Here is a 21620-nt window from a genome sequence, read left to right on the forward strand (position 1 = left end):
GATGACATCATGCCTGTTCTGAGGTCACTAAAGTCAAGAGCAGAGTAACACCGGTGCTTTGTAATTAACAATGCCTTTATGTTTTGAGTGATTTTTATGGCGTTCTACTTTTGATATGTAAATTAACATGAATTAATACCTCTTCCAACAACAAGATCTCAATTCATTAGTACAAGTGAAATAAAAACATGACATGTATGTATGAAAAAACATAAGTTTTATTTTTTAGTGATATAAACCCTTCTTTCTCCACAACTAAGAACAAACCTCAGTTCATATGAGAGTTAAGAAAAAAGCTGTGGACAAAAATATTGCAGGTAAGAGTTATTTTTAAAGCTATCCATTCTGAGAGGGGGAGGGAGTTTGGTAATTATCATTCCACATGCACGACAGTTCTTTACAAAGTCAAAACCACTTGACCTAGTGTTCCATTTAGATTGATCATTGAGCAACAAAAAAACATGGTTTCACTCCTCAAATGAATTCCCATGTCAGCAGCTGCTTCATTCTTTAGCATTTGAATAAAATACTAGTAAGGCACATAAAAATGCATAAAATAAGTGTTTTTAAAAAGTCATATCAATAATACCTCAGTAATTGGAATGTAACACGTACGGTGGGTATAACTTAGCTCTGGTCCAGGTCGTTGGTACGCGTTCCTCCACTAATGTAACATGAGGTGAGGAACGTGTACTAATGTCCTGGATCAGAGCTAGGTATTTCTAAACATGGAATCCATCCAGAAACCCACGAGTCTACAATAATAATGCATGGAATAAATATCAAGCTATATAAAACACACACTACTGGTGAATAGCATATTTAAAAGACATGCAAATATATATTCTGCTATCTGCAGAATTAAGTGAAGGTTTACAAAACATCTGATATCACATTTAAAGTGAATACTCAAGACAACCCGGTAAGAAAACGAATTCCGAGATTGGACAATTAAATACATCTTGAATTTCTGTTTGGTGTAAAGTAGTATTTTCAAAGGATGACCTTGATCATTTGGCGCCCTCTAGCTGTAGAAGTGAAAAGTAATACAAAAGGGTTACCAGTCTTAAAGAGCCTTATCAAATACTCTGGCTGGAATTGAACTAACATTTGTGATTTGACTAATAAGGCACACAACGACGACTATCGGTGAATGTATTCCATTTTGTATTTATTTGTCTTCTGACTGATGTGAGGGGGTCTTTGTCCATTTATTTCTTCACATGAACCCAGAGCTAAAGGAGACCCAACGAGAAAGAGGAAATATAAAATCACTCAATTGGCGAAATGTGTCAACACATCTACACTCCTTAACTAAGCTTTCCTATCAACTGTCAAATCAATAGTTTCCTCTTATCTAAAAACACAAACTGAAATGTTCTTTATACCCTATGTCCCTCCCTATCGTCTCACTGACTTCACAGGTTTCTGAAGCAACAGTTGTGGTTTTGGTTAGTAGCCTCGTCACAAGTCAAGTTAACATCCTTAGCTTCCATTTCTGGACTCCTGTCAATCAGAAATGCAATCACACTGATTAACTAAAATGGCTGTATAACACCTGCAGTCCACACACAAAATATATAATTCTGGTGTACATTCATTTTTGTTAGTCTCTGCAAATGCAACATGAAATTGAGAGGGGAAATAAAGTTTGAATAGGGGAAATAAGTTAGGATTGAATGTGTAATAGAGCTTTGAGCTGTCCCAAAACATTTCAGGAATAAACATCTTGAAGGGAATTAAACAGCCGTCCTGAAACATTTTACAATATCATACTTCTTGCGGTCTTTGTTCTTTTTGCAACCATTTAGGCCTGTGTGATTAAGTATCAAAACTTGTATCTTACTTTTTACGGTCTTTGTCCTTCTTGAGGTTGGCGTTAGTGTTGAAGGACTGGCCTTGGAGCAGCTCGGCAGCTGCTTTCTTCTTGCTGAAGGTGTTGATCTCGTCCTCTAGAGACCTTCTCTTCTCATCCAGCTTGCTCTTCTCCTCCGAGTGCAGTCTCTTCAGCTGCTCAAACTTACCTTGCAACTGAGGGAAAACGTCAAACGTCAAGTGTTTTTAATACCTCGAATTTCTAGTGCTTTTCTAAAACCCAAAGACACTTCTCACATGGATCTCTTCAATCAAAAATACATTAATTTATTATGAAAGATCATTGAAGATGTTTTTTTTGTGACGACTTCCACTAAATTTTTTTGTTACAAATCATGAGTCTGAAAGCCACGTCTAGGCCTATATGTCTCTTGCTGACCTGTATAGCATGCTGTCACAGTAGGACACTGTGTGTGTGTGTTCAGTACCTCTCGCTCAGCTTCCTTCAGCTCAGTCTCCTTTTCCTTGACTCTCTGGACAAACATCTGCCTCATCTCCTCCTCTCTCCGCTGCAAGTCTCCCAGGAACTCGTGACGCTTGGCTTCATAGGTCTCCTGCAGGCTGCAGACACAATTTAATACATATATACAGCCTCCTCTCGCTGTATAATGTTAAATGTTTTTTCACAGACCTTTTCAATCTATGCAGCTTTTTCAATCTATGCAGCTTATCTAGTTATCACAGGCCCAAAATGATAACTGTACGCGCACACACTGCTCTCTCCGTACCTGACTGGCTTGCTCTCTGGGTTTGTGTCCGTGAATCCCATCTCCTCCAGTTTGCAGCGGCGGTAGAGCTCGTAGTGGCGCGTATGGGTCTGCTCCCTCAGGTCCTCCATGTTCACACAGATCAGCATCTCCCTCAGCTTCACAAAGTCACAGTGGTTCTCATTCTCCACTGAAACAAGGACAGGCAGACATACCTTTACCCCCTGGCATTTGTACTGCAGAGCCATAGACACTTCACTTCAAAGAAAGAATGCTGTAAGCCTGAAGCCTACATGGACAAACAGGTTTACCTACCTTGCACCACACCCCAGGGATACTGCCGAGCTTTGACCATTTTATTTCCAATCTTCACCTCCTCTGAGCTCCCCACAACAGCAAAAGGCAGGATACCCTGACATTAGCAAATAGATCATAGGCATAGAAGACACTGAGTACATTTACATGCACACTCAATATTAAACAGATTTCGGCAGTAGGATAAGTATGGCATCAGTCATGTAAACACCTTACTCTGCATATCTTCGGAGTACGGTCAAAATTGAAGCATACGATAGGGTTGGGCGGTATATTCAAATTTACTATATACCGGTATTGATGGATGGACCGTTTACTTTCTTCTATAACGTTATTTCAATGTTTGGTTTGTTAAATGTGATATGCGACTCATCACTCTCCCTGCCTCTTATCAATATGTTGATGATAACGATACTGCTTTCCACTTTGCTTCTTAATATTAATCAAAATAAAACAATTGAATTTGTCACATCCACAAGCGTTCTATAATGACAACTATTAGTCTGTATATATTACTGTCTGCAAATGTTTTTATTGTTAGCCGCTGGCTAGCTAATAAATGTACTGAGTCAGAGAGAACATAGCTAATACACCCTGATACCAGTGCTGTGGTAGGCCTAAATCAGCATGTAGTTTGTGCAACAGTATCTTCTAAATCAGAGAGGAATAGGTGAGGTATAAATAAGTTATCTGCGCATGTGCTAGCACCAGCCGAGCGAGCCTCCCTCTTTAGCGTGAGTGAAGTGAGTTTGGGGGAAAAAATGAAAGTAGGAATATTTGAAGTAGTTCTCATACAAACTTTAGAAGTCCAAACTCTTTCGGGAAGAAAAAAAAACACGTCACTGTCGTGGAACATTTATTTTTATTGCATATTTTCTGTATTGATCAAAGTCCTATCAGGTAGTCCATTAGGGGAATTGTTCTTCTTGCAAAGCATGTAAATGTTTTGATCAAACTATCCACAATAATCGTGTTACTGTGTGCATGTAGCCATACACAGAGGTGCACTGTCTAGCACAGTCAAATTCACCACTGTGAGGAATGGAATTGGGCAGAGATCCTGAAAGATACGAAGGGAGTGTTCTACAACTCACATTCATGGCAGTGTTGATCTTGGAGACTGTCTCATCGTCGGTAGGGAACTGGTAGATCTGGACACCGTTACTGACCAACTCACTCATGATCTTGATCTTAAACTTGTGGAGCTCGCTCTTGGAGATGGTGTCTGCTTTGGCGATGACAGGAATGATGTTGACCTACAAAAAGTACACAGTTTGTCTTATAAATAATACATTTTCTTTCTGAATTGACATTCCCTCAAGAATCAAACAGGACATCATATTCATATTTCAAGTAGAAACAAATTCCCTTTTGTGAAAGAACAGTACTGTAGAACACGACTTATGGGGCTCCCGAGTGGCACAGTGGTCTAAGGCACTGCATCTCAGTGCTATAGCCATCCCTACAGACCCAGGTTCGATAACAGGCTGTATCACAACCGGCCGTGATTGGGAGTCCCATAGGGAAGCGCTCAATTGGCCCAGCGTCGTTAGGGTTTGCCCGGGGTAGACTGTCAAGAATTAGTTTAACTAGACAAGTCAGTTAACAACAAAGGTTAAAAAAAATACATACAACTAAAGCACAGTCAGGACAGACTTCTGTGATTGCCCAATGTAAACATTATGCTCTGTCCGACTTGTTCAGTCCTGCCACACTAACACAGTAATTACTCATGCAAATCACAGTTTTTACCAACCGCCATGACACTTCCTAAACTGCCCAAATACTCCATAAAACACTAAATAAAATTCAAAATGGAATTATACATTTAAACACAACAATTATGAAAAAGTTTATATTTATAGACTAATGCTGTATAACTGTGCCAGAAACAAAATCAAAAGAGAGAAAAAATGCAATAGTGACAGCTTCTTTTAGTTTTAGGCCCTCACCTTGCTGTCCAGTTTCTTCATGGTGACCAGGTCTAGGGACTTGAGAGAGTGTCCTGAAGGGGCGATGAAGTAGAGACAGGCATGGATACGGGAGTCATGGTAGTTGTGAAGGGACCGCTTGATCTTCAACTCCTCCTGTAGGTACGACTCGAACTGGGTGTCAATGTAGTCCACAACATGCTGGTAGCTGCCAATGGAAACATTCAGAGAGGACATATTCCATCAGAAGTTGTGTAGCATATGTGGTAAAACAAGTGATTTGTGGTGGATAGAAAGACATAATAATGTGCTTTGTTTTGTCATTCAGCATCAGGGTCATATTCATTCGGGCATAGGCTACCGTAGCAAAACGTTTGAAACGGAACACTAAAACAAGGGTTTCTTAATTAAGTTATTGGACAAGTTCAGGTAGGCTGTTAGGTTTGGTGCCTAATGAATACGACCCAGGTATATATATGACTGCACTTCTCTCACCTCTCCTGCTTGTTCATCTGGTCCCCAAAGCCCACTGTGTTGACAATGGTCAGCTTGAGTCGCACATTGCTCTCCTGCAGGTCATAGGTCTGCGCTCGCAGCTTCACCTTGGGCTCGAAGTGAGACGACTCAAAGTTCTCAAAGTTAGTGTTGAACAGTGTGTCCATTAGGGTGGATTTGCCAATACCAGTTTCGCCTGCATAGTGAGGGAAATATTGTTTGCTAATCTTAGTGATAACATTGCTTTGGAAAATGAAAAAAATATGAAAAAACATTTTAGAGAGTTCCAAAGACATTGAGGATTCTGGGCATAAGTCCAGAATACATTTTAGAAATGAATTTAGAGGAAATGGGCCAACATTTTTTTTCCCCATCTAAAAAAGGGATACTGGTCTGCTGGCTGAACTTTTAATGTAACATCACAACGATACTCACCAATACAGAGGATATTGAAGCAGAAACCTTGACATGTTGATTTGTTAACCAGCTGGTGAGGTAGGCTGTCAAAGCCAACATGGCCAGACAAGGACAGGGGCCGGGCATTTTTGTCCTGTTATAGGGAGACATAGCCTAACATTAGACCAACTCAGTATATGATTATATCTGACTGTCTACAGCTTGAACTGGTTAACTAGGTACATAATCTTCTATTCCTATGTTTTCATTGTCTGTACACTACTTACCCATACAAGGCTAAATGTGTCTACAGTACACACAAACATTGATCTATTTCTATGAATGACACCCTACCTGACCTGTACCTTTCTTTACTGACACAGATTGTGGATAGACCTGGAAAGGCTGGAGATAGATGGCAGATCAGTTTAAGCAGCATACATTTGACTAGATTTTGTAACTAGCACACAAAGTTAACTTTCACTGGCTGCCACATCGGCAAACTAACCCATGCGTTGGCAAACTAGCTAGACAGATCATGGCTAATTGTGGTCTGTGTATTTCATATATTCATTCTTGCTCAAAGGGCGTAAACAAGCTCCGGCAGTAAAAACCCTACTTTTTAGAAACTCTGGTTGGAGCTACGCTGTTAGCCACATAGCTAGCTGGATAGTGAAAAAGTTACTGAATCAGTTCCAGGTCGTCTTATTGCAATCCTGCTGTGCAGTCGGTCAGATCTCACAACGCCAAGATAAGTTTTTACCTTTCAGGATTACGCAGCGCGACAGCAGTAAAGACGACCTGGAACATATAACCATGCTAACTAGCAAGCTAAAGGTGCCGTAATTTTTACAACTGTAAATATACATTATTTAGCGATTAAATTAAACAACAATTACCCCCTGAGCAATATCCGACGTAGTCATCTCGGAATACAGGAGCTAATAGCTACAAATACTAGCAAGTTGTAAAGAAAATAGCCTCAACTAAAAACTTTGAAAAATCGACTACCTACGTAGCCATGAAAGGAATGTAGGCTTGCAAACTTTTTCCATGGCTGGGGATAGACGACTGACAGTTTGTGTTTAACAATATAAACGATAGCTCTTACAAACATATGAGGTACTACATGTTCTGATTTTGTGATATGTATTTATCAAATTCTGAGTACATAGTAGTTATTTTGAACTGCAGGATTGTTTGTTACCATATAGCGACCCCCATAGAATGAATGGTATAAACCAATTTTCCGGAAATTCGTTGGACATACATAGTGTGAAACTAAGTAGACATTTTGGTTTTTAGCGCGACTTTGACTGAAGGGCCTTCAATTTAGATTCCAAAATGGCGTTTCAAGGGTCACAGTTTCCCAACGTAGTGGTTGCTAAGAGGCGTGGACAGAGATACATTTGAGGAGATGGAAAACGTCATTGGAATCGTATAACGTTCATTGTGTACGTTGCCTATGTTTCGACTATGGGCCGCGCGGTGCATTCCTGGGATTCTGGGACAAACAGTGACTGGGCGCTAAACTCAAAACCACAACATTAGCATGAATTTAGTGAACAATAAGTATTTTCCGATATGTGAGAATTAACTTGTTCTCTGAAATATCGTAAAGCTTTGGAATCGTGACATTACGTACTTTTAAGGAACATAGGCAGGTTTCTCAAATCACCCTGATTTTGTGAAGGGATTATGAGAAGATTAGTTTCCAACCACGTGATGCCGCATTACAAGTGAACGCGGTCGTTTGACAGTCTGCTGTTGGGGCGTTATGCCACGTTCAAGACAACTGGGAACTCTGAAATATCCGACTGACCTAAACGCTTTCAAAGCAACTAGGAACTCGAGGGAAAAAACAAGCTCCGACTGGGAAAATTGATCTGAACAGCCATCGAACTCGGAATTCCAACTCTCGAGCTCTGACTTTCCGACCTTAAGATCACTGACTTCATGATTTGAGGTGGCAGGTAGCCTTGTGGTTAGAGCCTTTGGGCCAGTAACCGAAAGGTTGCTAGATCGAATCCCCGAGCTGACAATGTAAAAATCTGTCATTCTGCCCCTGTACAGGGCAGTTAACCCACTGTTCCTAGGCCGTCATTGTAAATAAGAATTTGTTCTTAGCTGACTTGCCTATTTAAATAAAAATAAAAATTTGATCGCATATTTTTCTGAGTTCCCATGTGTCTTGAAGGCTGCATTATATCACAGAACAATGGGACAGATATTAAAACGGATGTATAAAATTCTCTAACGAAAATATGCAAATATATGCTACCTCCTTGCTCCTTGTTCTTCCCACCATGATTCATTTTCTCCCATTGGAAACGACAGGCTCTGGTCTATATTGGGTTAGTGATACGTTCCTACATTCATTGCCCAACATGATTCCTATCTCCTCCTTTCTCTAACATCTCTGGGGTGGATCGCTGTGCCGGTATAAATAAAACGGATAGACAGGTCTGCTTGCAAAAGAGGGTCCTTCCCGACTCAACTCTGGGTGGGGTGACGGTTCTATTAATTTATATTCTGTATCAAAAGAAGCACAACAAGGTCTGTGAGGATGATGTGATGGGACAACACCAACCAGGGCAGGTGAAAACCGTAAATGTACGGGCTGATTCAACTACAGCTAATTTATAAACATATAAAAAGGAAGATAATGTTTAGATATATTAGTGGTTTGCCGAAGGCTACTTGTATGTATTTGTTTTAACCAGCTAATCTAACGTAATGGCGACCGAGTGCACCCAAGAAGCGGTCGTACAATTTCTGACCGAGCGAGGAGGGAGAGTGAAAAAACAGGAATTCATTGACTATTTCAAAGCTGTTTTCCCGGAAGACCCTGACCAGAAAGCAATTGTTCGGGAGAAATTCAAGGGATACGTGGACAACGTCGCATTTGTAAAGTTGGAGAATGGAGTGAAATGTGTTTGTTTAAAAAACAAGTATCGAGTGGAAAAATACAGCGCGTGCAATGGCAACGAAACAGGCACCTTTTTGGAACAAGATAGCAGCACCCCTGTCCTATCAAAATCATATAAGAACTTGATAGAAGATTGTGCACCACAACTGCATCTGTCAGCATCTTCTGCTGGGGGTGTGCGCTCTTGTGAAACCACTGCAAACGAGGAGGCACAACAAGACATTTCACCTGGCTCGGGTTACGGAACTGACAATGCCGCAGGAGTGAGACTGCCTGACATTTTAGGAATTATATTGGAAGGTAACATTTTAGAAAGAGCTGCGTCAACAAGGTCTGTAGTTCAGGACAATAGTTTACCAGACATTATGGGAAATGCGTTAGGCCTTGGTGGCAATGGAGAGCAGAAATTGACCAAGGAGGACCTTCAGACATTGCAACCGCACGACATATCGCAAATTGCAGTGATTGAGACGTCACCTTTACCTACAGCCGCGGATGGCTCTATGTTCCACTTACCCGGACGTCAATTCCCAACTAATGCACAGGACAGCCTGCAGTCCAGTCACCCTTCATCAGAGGACGGGGCAGACGAAGGCCATAATTATGATTCTCTACTAAGCAAATCGGGGAGTGACCGCAACACACCTAAAAGTAGCCAAAACAACTTTATTGAGCTCATGATGAACAGCTCCCCCCAGGTGCGACGCAGCATGGTGTTGAGGAACTCCGTCTACCTGTCTACAAAGTACAGGGACTGTGCCCGGAGCGACAGTGACTCTGTGGTTTCTTCTACTACAGACGAAGACAGAGCTTCAGTCACTCTGGACCCGTTGGAACACGAATGGATGATGTGTGCATCCGACGGCCAATGGGAGAGTCTCCACCGCCTCCTTTCCTGTGAACCGAACCTTGCCATGAAGAAAGATTTTGTGACTGGGTTCACCTGCCTGCACTGGGCCGCCAAGCAAGGCAAACAAGAACTGCTGGCACTTATCGTGAACTTTGCCAAAAAACACACAGTACCCATCAACATCAATGCCCGGTCAAGTGCAGGCTACACACCACTACATCTAGCAGCAATGCACAACCATGTTGAAGTGGTGAAGTTACTGGTAGGAGCCTATGACGCAGACGTAGAGGCCAGAGATTACAATGGGAAAAGGGCGTGTCAGTATCTTACGAACAGTGTGGCCGTTGATATCCGTGACATCATCGGGGCGGGTAGTGGCGCCGACTCGGACTCAGAGAACACAGACGATGGGGGGCATTGGCGGTTGTCTAAAGTTCTCCAGTCTAATCTGATGCCCCTCAAACTGCACAATCACAGTGAGGAGGACACAGGTGATGGAGCAGGGCAGGCCAGACAGAAACCCTTGCGAAGGAAATCATCCCTTAGCAAGATGAGGCCCAAACTTCAGAAGATCCGCTTCAGATCTTCGCAGATAGTTCACAGCACTTCGTTCCCAGCACACTGTGAGACAGAGGAGCTTAACGGGTCCAGGAAAAGCTCATTTAAATCCAGACCCATGTCAAATCTGTTTGGCTGAAGAATAGCCTCTAAGTACACTCGACAAAGAGCAAATCAACTACTACAGTGCAGAATGACTGACACAATGCAGTATAGTCTGATGTTACAAGTGTTTTTTTTTTGTGGCATAGGCCAAGTCTGGTGTTACACATACTTAAGGGTTTTTACCCCAGGCATTATATGAATATGCTGAACTAACAGAGTACGGTATTACATGATCTATTGAGTAACTGGCCAGATTGCTACCCCTGGTTAGGCTAAATATTTCTGTCTTAATCCTCTTATCATGCCGAAGTAGCCACGGAGGTTTTACAGTTCGTCTGCTTTAACCCTTAACGTACATGTAAAGCTGCCTGCAACCAACTGGGCAAAGATGTCAGTTCAACGTCTAGTTTTGATTTACATTTCGTTGAGTTTTTAACTAATGTGAATTCAATGTGAAATCGACAAAAAATGTCACCATGTCATTGGATTTGGGTTAGAATTTGGGTGATTTTAAAAATATATATTTTTTTAAATATGAAATTATCTTCCATTGAAGATCAGAACCAAGGAGATCAGAACCAAAAATACTTTTTTTCATATCCAATCAGTTTCCCACGTTGATTTGACGTCTTCATATGAAATTTTTTGGAGTTGAAATGGCATGGAAACAAGGTTGACTCGACCTGTTTTTGCCAAGTGGGAAGTGTTTAAACTTCCAAGTTATTTGACCACATGGTAGAAACGATGTAATTGATTTCACAATGCTTGGGAGCAATTCTATCTTATTACTGTCAGACTGTTAGTGATGCTATGAATTTATTCTCCCTATTTAAGTTGCTTTAAGCACTTTGATTTGAAACCGTTATTGATCCAGCTTTCCTGCGGTGGATGCCATTCAGTCCAGCTGAAAGACTTGACATGGGAATTTACTTCCTCTGTTTTCAAGTGGAGGATTGGAAGGCCAATGAAAAGGCCTCTGGTCCTTTAAGTCTGTAATCGGGATCAGTAAGAGGAGCCTTCTGTGTCACAAGGTTTTTTGTTGAGCGTATGGTAGGCCTGCTGTGTGTAGTGCTATGATGAAAGATCAGGTTTCATAACTATTCACAGTCCACCTTGAATTATGCTATGCAGTTATACTCACTTTATGACCCTCTGATCATAGCTCCTTATTTTGAGTTGTCTACGGTTGCAGTTGTCTGGTGTTAAGTTGTAGGCTACCCTCTGATCTGTTATGCACCAGTGGTTTTCTATCAACAAGCTCCAGCTTCCTGACCCAGGAGAGCCTCTACACACAATAATAAGAATGTGAAAACATGTTTTTAGAAATGTTTGCAAATATATTGAACATTTAAATGCATAAATATCTCAATGACAAAAGTATTCACATCCCTGGGTCAATACTTTGTAGAAGCACATTTGGATGCGTTTACAGCTGTGAGTCTTTCTGGATACATCTCTAAAGAGCTTTCCACACCTGGATTGTGCAACATTTGCCCATTTATTCTTTTCTAAATTATTCAAGCTCTGTTCAAATTGGTTGTTGATCATTGCTAGGACAACCATTTTCAGGTCTTGCCATAGTTTTTCAAGTAGATTTAAGTCAAAACTGTAACTCGGCCACTCTGGAACATTCACTGTCATCTTGGTAAGCAACTCCAGGTTAGATTTGGCCTTGTGCTCAAGTTTTTTTTTAAAACCTTTATTTAACTAGGCAAGTCAGTTAAGAACAAATTCTTATTTTCAATGACGGCCTAGGAACAGTGGGTTAACTGCCTGTTCAGGGGCAGAATGACAGATTTGAACCTTGTCAGCTCGGGGATTTGAACTTGCAACCTTTCCGTGAAGGGCTATAAGGGAACCTATTGGTAGATGCGTAAAAATAAAACAGCAGACCTTGAATATCCCTTTGAGTATGGTGAAGTTATTAATTACACTTTGGATGGGGTATCAATACACCCAGTCGCTACAAAAATACAGGCGCCCTTCCTTACTCAGTTGCCGGAGAGGAAGGAAACCGCTCAGGGATTACGCCATGAGGCCAATGGTGAATTTAAAATGGTAAAAGAGTTGGTAGGAGAAAACTGAGCACGGATCAACAACATTGTAGTTACTCCACAATACTAACCTAATTGATAGTCTGAAAAGGAAGCCTGTACAGAATAAAAATTATTCCAAAACATGCATCCTGTTTATAACAAGGTACTAAAGTAATACTGCAAAGAAAATGGCTAAGCAATTAACATTTTGTCCTGAATACAAAGTGTTATTGGATTTGCCTGAAACATTACTGAGTACCACTCTCCATATTTTCAAGCATAGCATATCAGTGCTAGAGGCGTCACTACAGACCCTGGTTCGTTTCCAGGCTGTTTCACAACCGGCCGTGATTAGAAGTCCCATAGGGCGGCGCACAATTGGCCCAGCGTCGTCCGGGTAAGGGTTTGGCCTTCATTGTAAATAAGAATTTGTCCTTAACTGACTTACCTAGTTAAATAAAGGTAAAATAAAATAAATAGCCGTGGGAAGTAAAGGTGCTGCAGCACCCCCTGAAAAAAACAGAATAAAATGTTTAAATAATAATAAAAAAATGGAAGAAAAATGTATTCTTCACAGAAGTGCACTGGGTCTTTAATAGTCCTATATTTTCAGACTGATATAGCCTTCTCCAGTGCAGGCAACAATATTTGTTTTTGTGCAATGTTGCACTGAATTGTAAACACTTTATTTTTACTCTGCACTTTTGTTTTTTGCTAATATAACTGGAGTGTATATATTTAGCAAATCGTTGTCTCACATGTACTAGTCTAATTGTTTGTCTAGATTAGATTTAAGGCATAGTACTTATGGCATTGACATTGGGGAATATGTTTTCTCAGTCAATGGTTTTTATCACTGAATAGCCTACAATAATGCTACATAGTTTACATCTGATTTTGCTACTTGATTTTATTGTACAGTTTTGTAGTCTTGCCAAATTAGCTCTTAGCTTTTTTATTCTGCAATTTCTTTATGTTTTTAAATCAACCACCTGCTGCTAATTATGATATTCAATGGGCTGGAACCGAATTTCTCTTGTCTGTCTGTACATTACATTATATTATTTTATAGCCCTCTTTTCGATTATCTAACAAAAGAATGTTAACCTATAAAACGATTGTGAGGTGTCAGATTTTGTATCTATGTTCAATATTCTGTCTTCAATAATGTATGCAAAGCTAAAGATTGTGTAGTTTGCATTTTTATCATTTGGAAACCGGAAAATAGCTGTGCAGCAACACTCCACATCCAACCTGACAGAGCTTGACAGGATTTTCAGAGAATAATGGGAGAAACTCCCCAAATACAGGTGTGGCAAGCTTGTGGCGTCATACCCAAGAAGACTCGAGGCTGACAAAGGTGCTTCAACAAAGTACTGAGTAATAGCATAAATGTGCTATTTCAGTTTTTTATTTGTAATAGTTTTGCAAACATTTCTAAAAACCTGTTTTTTGCTTTGTCATTATGGGGAATTGTGTGTAGTTTGATGAGGGGAAAACAATTGAATTCATTTTAGAATAAGTCTAATGAACAAAATGTGGAAAAAGTCAAGGTGTCTGAATGCACTTTTTTATCTATATATACTACCGTTCTAAAGTTTGGGGTCACTTAGAAATGTCAGTTTTTGAAAGAAAAGCACTTTTTTTGTCCATTAAAATACAGTGTAGACATTGTTAATGTTGTAAATGACTATTGTAGCTGGAAAGGGCAGATTTTTTTTTTAATGGAACATCTACATAGGTGCACAGAGGCCCATTATCAGCAACCATCACTCATGTGTTCCAATGGCATGTTGTGTAAGCTAATCCAAGTTTATAATTTTAAAAGGCTAATTGATCATTAGAAAACCCTTTTTCAATTATGTTGGCCTGTATTGGAAACTGTTGTTCTGATTAAAGAAGCAATAAAACTGTCCTTCTTTCGACTAGTTGAGTATCTGGAGCAACAGCATTTGTGGGTTTGATTTCAGGCTCAAAATGGCCAGAAACAAAGACTATTTTCTTCTCAAATTCAGTCAGTCTATTCTTGTTCTGAGAAATGAAGGCTATTCCATGCGAGGAATTTCCAAGAAACGGAAGATCTCATACAACGCTGTGTACTACTCCCTTCACAGAACAGCGCAAACTGGCCCTAACCAGAATAGAAAGAGGAGTGGGAGGGAGTAGGGTTCCATTTGGGACGTATCCCAGGCGATAGAGCCCAGACAGCAGAGAGAGAGTTGGAGGTCATCAGAGAACACAGGACTTTGTGGAATTGCACAGAGTGGGAGTTTGAAGTTGAAACGGCTGACGTGGAATGTGGATCAGAATGAGTCACCAGAGGCACTGCGCCCTTGCTACTCTCTTGCTATCTCTGTATTCCTCTCTCTTTCTGTCTCTTTCTCTCTCACTATCTATGTCTGTCTGTCAAAGTATGTTTACCTAGCTCAAGGCTGATTATCTCACAGGCCAACCAACAGGGTCAGTGTGACACAGCCTCTCTCCACATATCTGTTTATGATTCAGGTTTTAAGCCATGTCTAACATTTTCCACTGGATCCTGTCAGACCGATAAGGTCTGGCACTGAATGGCCGATAAGGTCTGCCAGGATCCAGTGGAAGGTCCTTGATATGTTGAACGTCATTTTACGTTTGCTCTCTGTTCAAGCCTCAGCCTGCACATCTCATTTGAATTACCAGTCCAATGCGCTAAATACGATGTTTGGGTGTTACCTTAATAGTCTACTCCACCTACATGACTCAAACCATGTGTTTTGGTTACCTCCAAATACAGACTTCCATCTGCTTTTCTATACCCCTGAAACACTCTTTACCATATAAAGTGGTTCATAAGACCTCGCAGCCTTCGTTTTACACAGTCCAAGGCTACTATGCTCAGAGGTGTTTATGACCTATTTTACAAGTGAAACTGTTATAGTTGACATTTACAGTGAGATATAAATCTGACCTTGAGTTGGTGCTTTCTGAGTAAGACACTGAACTGCCCTAGCAAGTCCACTAGATGGCACTGAATGGCTAAACCATTCTCTATCCCCTCACTCGGTTTCTTTCTTCCCACCCCCCCCTTTCCTCTCTCTCTCTTCCCCCTATCTCTCTCCGCTCTCTCTCCCCCTCTGTCTGTCTCTCTCCCCTCTTTCTCGCTGGTTAATATCATAGATGAGAGTGTATCATAAATTCAGCGGGAGGTGTAATAAATCCTATGTGGCTTAGCCTTCACATTGTCACGTACAGTCGCTAGCTGTGTTAATGAGGACACTTAATCTGACACTGCTGGGGATTGAAATGGGATGTGGGCTACATGAATCAACCGCTCTGGCTAGATGGATCTGCATCCCAAATGGCACCCTATCCCCTATATACTGCACTACCTTTGAGGGCTCTGGTCAAAAGTAGTGCACTATAGGGAATAGCGTGCCATCTGGGATGTTCACTATGACCCTGACTAGACAATGGAGACTAACTGAGCTATACCATATGCCCTTATTTGATTTAATCTGATTCAAGTCTCTCTGAAGTAAAAATACAATTTAATTTGTTGCCTTCTACCAATGTGTCCCATTCACAATGGCAGACTTACCATTTGGCAGACGAGGCAATTGCCTCAGGCCTCACATCATCAAGGGGCCTCTTGAGCTGGGCATAAAATAAAATAATTTCTCCACTTGAGGCTCCCCCATGATCCACTCGAGGCATAATAAACAAATCATTTGAAAAATCCTGGGCAGAAAAATGAATGTGAAAGGCCATTTAGGTATACAGGTAATTCCAGGATAAAAATGATTGTACTTTTTTTCTGAACGTTCTTATATCTCTCAAATATAGGATAAACACTTCAAAATATACTTCCTTTTGATGACATGTTTAACTATCTGTTTTTCCATGTGTGAATCTGTTAATAAATGTGTTTCTATGGGCTAATAGCAGTAAGGCCAAATTCAATGTTTCGTCCAATACTTTTTTTGTATGATTTAATTATCTACAGGGGTTCTACAATTCTACATCAAATAGCAAAATGATCCTTGGTATGACCATCTTAAAACAATTCCATACGTTTATTATTAGTATTATTATTAGTAGTCTTACGTTGCCATACCTCCAAAATCACTTCGCTCTCACGCCTTTGAATGGTACAAAGATTATGATTGGATGTTACATTTAAAGAACCCTCCCCCACACACGCCCGTTGGTGCTATGATATGTTCGTCATTGTTGTCAGACTGGGAAGGACACAGTTTGCAGAGAGTTAGTCCAGATGCTAGTTTGCAACATTGCAGAAAATTGAAGAAAACCTGAAGGAAAAATGTAATTGTGTTTCGTCATCCGTGTGCTCGAAACACACATTCCACATACTGTACATGTCGCTCTTGCTGCTGGTGATTCTCTGATCCACCTCTACGCAGACAACTCCATTCTGTATACTTCTGGCCCTTCTTTGGACACTGTTAACAAACCTCCAGACTAGCTTCAATGCCATACAACACTCCTTCCGTGGCCTCCAACTGCTCTTAAATGCTAGTAAAACTAAATGCATGCTTTTCAACCGATCACTGCCCGCAGCCGCCAGCCTGACTAGCATCACTACTCTGGATGGTTCTGACTTAGAATATGTGGACAACTACAAATACCTAGGTGTCTGCTTAGACTGTAAACTCTCCTTCAAGACTGACATTAGGCATCTCCAATCCAACATTAAATCTAGAATCGGCTTCCTATTTCGCAACAAAGCCTCCTTCACCCATGCTGCTAAACATACTCTCATAAAACTGACTATTCTACTGATCCTTGACTTTGGCGATGTCATTTACAAAATAGCCTCCAACACTCTACTCAGCAAATTAGATGCAGTCTATCACAGTGCCTTCCGTTTTGTCACCAAAGCCCCATATACTACCCACCACTGCGACCTGTATGCTCTCGTTGGCTGGCCCTCGCTTCATATTCGTTGCCAAACCCACTGGCTCCAGGTCATCTATAAGTCTTTTCTAGGTAAAGCCCCATCTTATCTCAGGTCACGGGTCACCATAGCAACACCCACCCGTAGCACAGGTCACCATAGCAACACCCACCCGTAGCAGGCGCTCCAGCAGGTATATTTCACTGGTCATCTCCAAAGCCAACTCCTCCTTTGCTTACCTTTCCTTCCAGTTCTCTGCTGCTATGACTGGAACAAATTGCAAAAATCACTGAAGCTCGACACTTATCTCCCTCACTAACTTTAAGCACAAGCTGTCAGAGCAGTCTACTGATCACTGCACCTGTACATAGCCCACCCAACTACCTCATTCCCCAAATTGTTATTTATTTTTGCTCTATTGCACCCCAGTATCTCTACTTGCACATCATCATCTGCACGTCTATCACTCCAGTGTTAATGCTAAATTATGGCCTATTATTATGGCCTATTTATTGCCTAACCTCCCTAATCTTACTACATTTGCACACACTGTTTATAGATTTTTCTATTGTGTTTTTTTTCTATTGTGTTATGTGTTATTGACTGTACGTTTGTTTATCCCATGTGTAACTCTGTGTTGTTTTTGCCGCACTGCTTTGCTTTCTCTTGGCCAGGTTGCAGTTGTAAATTAGAACTTGTTCTCATCTGGCCTACCTGGTTAAATAAAGGTGAAAAAAAATTGTGACTGTAAAATGAATCGTCACGCACTGTTGCACCTACGATACTAATCTAGTGAGCACTATTAGAGCGCAGGACAAGCAAGGAATTTGATTGGTTTGACGTGTTGCGAGGCGTCACTGATTTACACCGGGTCTACACCCCTATCTGGTTATTTTTCTGCCATGAACGTTCCCAGGCTTACCCATATTAGGAAAGCCTGGTACTCGAAGAGGCTAGCTTAGTAGAAACCCAGCCTGAGGGTCCTTAGACTTTACGGCAGGGTTCCCAACTACAGAATTTAAAATATATATATATATATTTGCCCCCCCAAGTCTTAAATACATAATTAAAAAAATATATATATTTACACAGTGCATTTCGAAAGTATTCAGGACTATTGACTTTTCCACATTGTTACGTTACAGCCTTAATCAAGTCTAAAATTGATTAAATTATTTGTTCCCGGCCTCCCGGCTGGCGCAGTGGTTAAGGGCGCTGTACTGCAGTGCCTGCTGTGCCACCAGAGACTCTAGGTTCGCGCCCAGGCTCTGTCGTAACCGGCCGCGACCGGGAGGTCCGTGGGGCGACGCACAACTGGCCTAGCGTCATCCGGGTTAGGGAGGGATTGGCCGGTAGGGATATCCTTTTCTCATCACGCACCAGCAACTCTTGTGGCGGGCCGGGCGCAGTGCGTGCTAACCAAGGTTGCTAGGTGCACGGTGTTTCCTCCGACACATTGGTGCGGCTGGCTTCCGGGTTGGATGCGCGCTGTGTTGGTTGGGTTGTGTATCGGAGGATGCATGACTTTCAACCTTCGTCTCTCCCGAGCCCGTACGGGAGTTGTAGCGATGAGACAAGATAGTAGCTACTAAACAATTGGATACCACGAAATTGGGGAGAAAACGGGGTAAAATAAATAAAAAATGATGTCATCAATCTACACACAATTACCCCATAATTCCATCATCATTGGGATGTTTCTACAACATGATTGTGGTAAATTTACCTCTGGTAAATTCAATTGATTGGACATGATTTGGAAAGGCACACACCTGTCTAAGGTCCCACAGTTGACAGTGCATATCAGAGCAAAAAACCTAGCCATGAGTTCGAAGGAATTGTCCTTAGAGCTCCGAGACAGGATTCTGTCGAGGCACAGATCTGGGGAAGGGTACCAAAAAATGTATGCAGCATTGAAGGTCCCCAAGAACACAGTGGCCTCCATCATTCTTAAATGGAAGAAGTTTGGAACCGCCAAGACTCTTCCTAGAGCTGACCGCCCGGCCAAACTGATCAATCGAGGGAGAAGGGCCTTGGTCAGGGAGGTGACCAAGAATCCGATGGTCACTTTGACAGAGCTCCAGAGTTCCTCTGTGGAGATGGGAGAACCTTCCAGAAGGATAACCATCTCTGTAGTACTCCACCAATCAGGCCTTTATGGTAAAGTGGCCTGATAGAAGTCACTCCTCAGTAAAAGGCACATGACAGCTCGCTTGGAGTTTGCCAAAAGGCACCTAAAGGACTCTCAGACCATGAGAAACTGCTGACACCAAGATTGATATCTTTGGCCTGAATGCCAAGCTTCACATCTGGAGGAAACCAGGCACCGCTCATCACCTGGCCAATACCATTCCTACTGTGAAGCATGGTGGTGGCAGCATCATGCTGTAGGGATATATTTCAGCATCAGGGACTGGGAGACTAGTCAGTTTATGGGACTCCACCCGGAGGGGCTGGTCCCGAGTGGACAGCCTTACCCTCTGCCCGAGCTGATAGCGGGGAGCAGGGGTCTGGTGGCGATCCGCTTGTCACCGATACCTGGATATGGTCTTCAAAAGAGTGTCACAGGCTCTCTTCCAGGTACGGCAACAGCGGTGGATGAACAGAGGCAGAGGGTATGCTGACTTCTTCTTGCTCAGGGAAGAGCGGGGGCCCAAGGAACACTCGAAGGGCGAGAGACCAGTGGCCAAGAGTGGAAGGGTGTTACAGGCGTATTCCACCCACACAAGTTAATGGCTCCAGTTGGTGGGGTTGGCAGAGACGAGGCAACGAAGGGCCGTCTCCTGGTCCTGGTTGGCTCACCCCGACTGGCCGTTAGATTGGGGGCGGAAACCAGAGGACAGGCTGGCTGACGATCCACTGAGGGTGCAGAACGCCTTCCAGAACCGGGACGAGAACTGGGGACCACGATTGGAGACCTTGTCGACCGGAAATCCATGGATCCAAATGAGGGGAAGGGGAATAAAATGGGTGGCTTTAGAAAACCTATCCACCACCATCAGGATAGTAGTGTTGCCGTCTGATGGGGGAAGCCCTGTAACAAAGTCCAGGGATATATGGGACCAGGGGGGGTGAGGAACAGGGAGTGGTTGAAGATGGCTAGCTGGAGCTTTCTGCGGAGTCTTATTTTGTGCACACACAGTGCAGGCAGCGACGAATTAGGAGACATCCGGCACCATGGAAGGACACCAAAAGCGCAGTCGGATGAAAGCCTGGATGGCAGGTCAGTCTTGAGGAATGTGCCCATTCCAGCACAGGGACAAACATCTGGTTAGCCGGACCACCTTCGGGTTTCGGCTCGGAATGCTGCGCCTTTCGGACCAGGCTCTCTATACCCCAGTCGACTGCAGCCGCTAGACAGGAGGTAGGGAGGATAGTCTTGGGGTCAGATGGAGTAGCTGCGGGGCAATACAACTGTGAGAGTGCGTCAGGCTTCACGTTCTTGGACCCCTGGCGGTAGGAGCGAGTGTAATTGAAACGGGTGAATAACAGGGCCAACAAGCCTGCCTAGAGTTGAGGCGCTTGGCAGTGTGGAGATATTCCAGATTCTAATGGTCTGTCTACACTAAGAATGGGTGTTCCGCGACGTCCAACCAGTGCCTCCACTCCTCCAAGCCATCTTGACGGTGAGGAGTTCTCGATTTCCCACATCATAGTTCCTCTCAGCAGGGGTAAGACGATGGGAGAGGAAAGCACAGGGGTGCAGCTTTTGGTCCTGGGCTGGATTAAGCTGGGGGCTGTAGTAAATCGACATTTGAAGTCCAAGAACGTCTGGTCAGCTGCTGGAAACCACGTGAAGGGAACCCTGGGAGAGGTGAGTGCTCAGAGGAAAGAAGCCAGGATGCTGTAACCCCGGATGAAGCGGCGGTAGAAATGAGCGAACCCCAGGAAACATTGTAGCTGCACTCTGAATGAGGGTTGAGTCCAATCCACCACCGTTCCCACCTTGTCTGGATCCATCTGTATATGTCCTGCAGCGATGACGTATCCTAGGAAGGAGATGGTGGAGCGATGGAATTGACACTTCTCCGCTTTAATGAAAAGCTGGTTCTCCAGGAGACGCTGAGTATTGGTCAGTCCGAATGGCATAACTAAGTACTCATAGTGCCCGCTAGCCGTTTTAAAGTCTGTTTTCCACTCAACTTCCTCACGTATCTGAGCCAGATGGTTGGTATTCCAAAGGTCCAATTTAGAGAAGATGGTCATTCCCAGAAGAGGTTTGAAAGCAAAGGAGATGAGTGGTAGAGGGTAACAGTTTTTAACCATGATGCCATTAAGGCCCTTGTAGTCGATACACGGTTGGAGAGTTTTGTCCTTCTTCTCCACAAAGAAGTACCCTGCGCCGGCAGGAGATTCCGATGGACGAATACTCCCTGCAGTGAGAGAGATCTCAATGTACTCCTCCATAGCCTTCGTCACCGGACCCAACAGGGAGGAAAGCCACCCCCGAAAGAGTGTGGTGCCCGGGAGAAGGTCAATGGCGCAGTCGTAGGGTCGATGCGGAGGGGGAGAAGTAGCGCAGGCCTTGT

At 42.7% G+C, this 21620-nt stretch overlaps 2 protein-coding genes across 5 annotated transcripts; one reads left to right on the forward strand and one right to left on the reverse strand.

The window, feature by feature from the left end:
• Positions 1-200: 200 nt before the first annotated feature.
• Positions 201-7070, reverse strand: LOC109906687 (septin-10). 4 transcript variants are annotated; one of them, XM_020504521.2, is made up of 10 exons: positions 6619-6862; positions 5759-5873; positions 5324-5519; positions 4850-5036; positions 3992-4153; positions 2898-2994; positions 2604-2772; positions 2304-2436; positions 1847-2031; positions 201-1235 (listed from the first exon to the last, which is right to left on the reverse strand). In XM_020504521.2, exons 1-10 carry the CDS (start codon positions 6643-6645, stop codon positions 1220-1222), a joined length of 1287 nt encoding a protein of 428 aa, XP_020360110.1. In that variant the 5' UTR covers positions 6646-6862; the 3' UTR covers positions 201-1219. The 4 variants fall into 4 exon arrangements, with proteins under 4 accessions (XP_020360110.1, XP_020360111.1, XP_020360113.1 ...); XM_020504522.2 differs by lacking the exon at positions 6619-6862 and adding an exon at positions 6927-7070 and having other exon boundaries at positions 408-1235; XM_020504524.2 differs by lacking the exon at positions 6619-6862 and adding an exon at positions 6074-6529 and having other exon boundaries at positions 408-1235.
• An 837-nt stretch (positions 7071-7907) lies between these two features.
• On the forward strand, positions 7908-14113 carry LOC109906856 (ankyrin repeat domain-containing protein SOWAHC-like). Its single transcript, XM_020504701.2, has one exon. It carries the CDS (start codon positions 8456-8458, stop codon positions 10193-10195), a length of 1740 nt encoding a protein of 579 aa, XP_020360290.1. The 5' UTR covers positions 7908-8455; the 3' UTR covers positions 10196-14113.
• Positions 14114-21620: the final 7507 nt, after the last annotated feature.

The sequence above is a fragment of the Oncorhynchus kisutch genome, linkage group LG16 (assembly GCF_002021735.2).
Source record: "Oncorhynchus kisutch isolate 150728-3 linkage group LG16, Okis_V2, whole genome shotgun sequence".
Classification (NCBI taxonomy): domain Eukaryota; kingdom Metazoa; phylum Chordata; class Actinopteri; order Salmoniformes; family Salmonidae; genus Oncorhynchus; species Oncorhynchus kisutch.